This window comes from Choloepus didactylus, chromosome 18, assembly GCF_015220235.1.
Source record: "Choloepus didactylus isolate mChoDid1 chromosome 18, mChoDid1.pri, whole genome shotgun sequence".
In the NCBI taxonomy this organism is placed as follows: Eukaryota; Metazoa; Chordata; class Mammalia; order Pilosa; family Megalonychidae; genus Choloepus; species Choloepus didactylus.
The window spans coordinates 27728443-27732093 of record NC_051324.1 but is presented as its reverse complement, the minus strand read 5'-3'; the positions used below and the strand labels follow the sequence as shown (position 1 = coordinate 27732093).

General features: G+C 44.9%; 1 protein-coding gene across 1 annotated transcript; it reads left to right on the top strand.

Moving 5' to 3' along the window:
- Nucleotides 1–1163: 1163 nt before the first annotated feature.
- LOC119514148 (heat shock cognate 71 kDa protein-like) lies at nt 1164–3399 on the top strand. The gene has a single exon (XM_037809758.1). The coding sequence runs from the start codon at nt 1216–1218 to the stop codon at nt 3166–3168; it is 1953 nt and encodes a 650-aa protein (XP_037665686.1). The 5' UTR covers nt 1164–1215; the 3' UTR covers nt 3169–3399.
- Nucleotides 3400–3651: the final 252 nt, after the last annotated feature.

Sequence of the window (3651 nt, the reverse complement as noted above, 5' to 3'; positions counted from 1 at the left end):
ACTATATGTCAGCATGGTGCTTGAGCAATGCTGAGAAGTAAGGACACATGTCCCTTTCCAGACCAGGGAACTGGGGCTGACAGGGGTTATGGCCTGTCCAGTGTACAGAGCGGTGGTCACAAGGCCAGGATCCAAACGCAGGTCTGTCTGAACTCAAAGCCTCTGGTCAGTCTATTACCTTCTTCTCTCACTTGCAAGCAAACTGGTGGGTCACCAAATTGAGGAGTACCATTTTGGGTCAAAAAGGTGTGACTATGGAGATTGATTTTACAATATTCATTATATATTTTTCTAATCAAAAAGAAAATAAATGACCATTGCCTAAAATTTGGGATTTAGAGAAAAGCAGAAAGAAAATAAGTTACCCGTGGCTCTACCACTCACTGTCGATCAATTATATCCCTCAGTAAAAAGTTCATTGCATTTCCCACAGTTCAGGGGACCTGGTGTTTGCTTATCACTCCAGGCCAAGAACAGACCAGCATCCAGGAGCCTTAGGAACCTGTGCCTTTTGATTTATAAAGGTTCTTGTCTGCAGGAGTAGGAGGGGGCATGGAAGAGTGTTGCTCAGATCTTCCTTCTAGAAAGAACTTGCTGTTAGTTAGTAGCCTCCAGCTGAAGGGCCTTGGGGAGCCTTGGAAGAGTTTGAGCTGAGGTCACGCTCTTTCCAGGCAAATGCCAAGCCAGTGACTGAGCATGGTGGAGGCATGAGAGCCTGCCCATTTCTGCCCAATCTGGGAGTCCTCTAATGGGCAATCTTCACTCCACTCCCCATTGGGTTGCCCAAGACTTTGCAAGAGCTACGCTGTGGTCTGAGAAGTCCCCTACCCTGGTTTTTGTCCTCCCCTCCTTCCTTTCACAGGACCAGAGCCCCATCTCACTCCAAAGGCTTTCCCTAGCCAGCCCTGCTTCCTGCCCCTTTATCTTTCACAGTTACCATGTCCCCTCTCCAATAAATCTTTTGCTCCTAACTCATCTCAGCATCTGCTTCCTGAAGGCCCCAAACTGACATAGGTAGTGCATGTTTATGAGTTTTCATTTAATCTTTGAAAAGCTAAGCTTAGAATTTCTACATCAGGTAATGTCAACACACCACCAAGTTTGAACTTGATACAAAGCATTAAAGTATTTATAAGAATTGTGTGCTCATTGAACGTGGCGCTAGCTTTCGGGTACTGTGTTTTATTTTACGAGGCAGGCCAACGATAAGCAACCATGTCTAAGGGACCTGCGGTTGGCATTGATCTTGGCACCACCTACTCGTGTGTGGGCGTTTTCCAGCATGGAAAAGTGGAGATAATTGCCAACGATCAGGGGAACCGAACAACTCCAAGCTATGTCGCCTTTACTGATACCGAACGTTTGATAGGTGATGCCGCGAAGAACCAAGTTGCAATGAATCCCACCAACACGGTTTTTGATGCCAAGCGTCTGATTGGACGTAGATTTGATGATGCCATTGTTCAGTCTGATATGAAGCATTGGCCCTTCGTGGTGGTGAATGATGCGGGGAAGCCCAAGGTCCAAGTAGAATACAAGGGAGAGACCAAGAGTTTTTATCCAGAGGAGGTATCCTCTATGGTTCTGACGAAAATGAAGGAAATTGCAGAAGCCTACCTTGGGAAGACTGTTACCAATGCTGTTGTCACAGTACCAGCTTATTTCAATGACTCTCAACGTCAGGCCACCAAAGATGCTGGTACCATTGCTGGCCTCAACGTACTCAGAATCATCAATGAGCCAACTGCTGCTGCTATTGCTTATGGCTTAGATAAAAAGGTTGGTGCTGAAAGAAATGTGCTGATCTTTGACTTAGGAGGTGGCACTTTCGATGTGTCAATCCTCACTATTGAAGATGGAATCTTTGAGGTCAAATCGACAGCTGGAGACACCCACTTAGGTGGAGAAGACTTTGACAACCGAATGGTGAACCATTTTATTGCTGAGTTCAAGCGCAAGCATAAGAAGGACATCAGTGAGAACAAGAGAGCTGTCCGCCGTCTCCGTACTGCTTGTGAACGAGCTAAGCGCACTCTCTCTTCCAGCACCCAGGCCAGTATTGAGATCGATTCTCTCTATGAAGGAATCGACTTCTATACCTCCATTACCCGTGCCCGGTTTGAAGAACTGAATGCTGACCTGTTCCGTGGCACTTTGGACCCTGTGGAGAAAGCCCTCAGGGATGCCAAGCTGGACAAGTCACAGATCCATGATATTGTCCTGGTGGGTGGTTCTACTCGTATCCCCAAGATTCAAAAACTCCTCCAGGACTTCTTCAATGGAAAAGAACTGAACAAAAGCATCAACCCTGATGAGGCTGTTGCTTATGGTGCAGCTGTCCAGGCAGCCATCCTGTCTGGAGACAAATCTGAAAATGTTCAAGATTTGCTGCTCTTAGATGTCACTCCTCTTTCCCTTGGTATTGAAACTGCTGGTGGAGTCATGACTGTCCTCATTAAGCGCAATACCACAATTCCCACCAAGCAGACACAGACCTTCACTACCTACTCTGACAACCAGCCGGGTGTGCTCATTCAGGTTTATGAAGGTGAGCGTGCTATGACCAAGGATAACAACCTGCTTGGCAAGTTTGAATTCACTGGGATACCTCCTGCCCCCCATGGTGTTCCTCAGATCGAAGTCACTTTTGACATTGATGCCAATGGCATCCTCAACGTTTCTGCTGTGGATAAGAGCACAGGAAAAGAGAACAAGATCACCATCACTAATGACAAGGGTCGTTTGAGCAAAGAAGACATTGAGCGCATGGTCCAGGAAGCTGAGAAGTACAAAGCTGAAGATGAGAAGCAGAGGGACAAGGTATCCTCCAAGAATTCACTTGAATCCTATGCATTTAACATGAAAGCAACAGTTGAAGATGAGAAACTTCAAGGCAAGATCAATGATGAGGACAAGCAGAAGATTCTTGACAAATGCAATGAAATCATCAACTGGCTGGATAAGAATCAGACTGCAGAAAAGGAAGAATTTGAGCATCAGCAGAAGGAGCTGGAGAAAGTCTGCAACCCCATCATTACTAACCTGTACCAGAGTGCAGGAGGCATGCCGGGAGGGATGCCAGGAGGGATGCCTGGGGGCTTCCCTGGTGGTGGAGCACCTCCTTCTGGCGGTGCCTCTTCTGGACCCACTATTGAAGAGGTTGATTAAATCCATCAGCATACATACCTTAGCATTGTTCCACGGTAAAAAATTGAAGGACCCTAAATTTGTAGCACATTCTGTGGCAGTTCAGCTGCTATTCAAAATTCCTGGGCATTCTCAATACTTGACTATGGAATATGTGCACAGGGAAAGGACATAACATTGCACTTTATATTAGCACTGTATTGTAAGTGGAAAATGCAATGTCTTAAATAAAGCTATTTAAAATTGGCATCATAAAAAAAAAAGAATTGTGTATTTTCACAGTAGTATTTCATGTAATCAAATAATTTTATATCTTTCGAGTGTTTATTTAATTGAAAGTGTAAAATGTTTTAAGAAGTACAAAAAAAGGTAGAACAGGATGTAAGAACTCTGAGAAACCATAGAAGAGACACTAATAAAAGACTGGAGATGAAAGAGAATGCAAATTGGAAACCAAACTCAACAATGACAAAGATGGACAGAGAATGCTGAAAAGGGAGAGGA

Bases quoted from the DNA above. Each gene is read 5' to 3' on its own strand.
- LOC119514148 (XM_037809758.1), top strand. From the start codon at position 1,216: ATGTCTAAGGGACCTGCGGTTGGCATTGATCTTGGCACCACCTACTCG.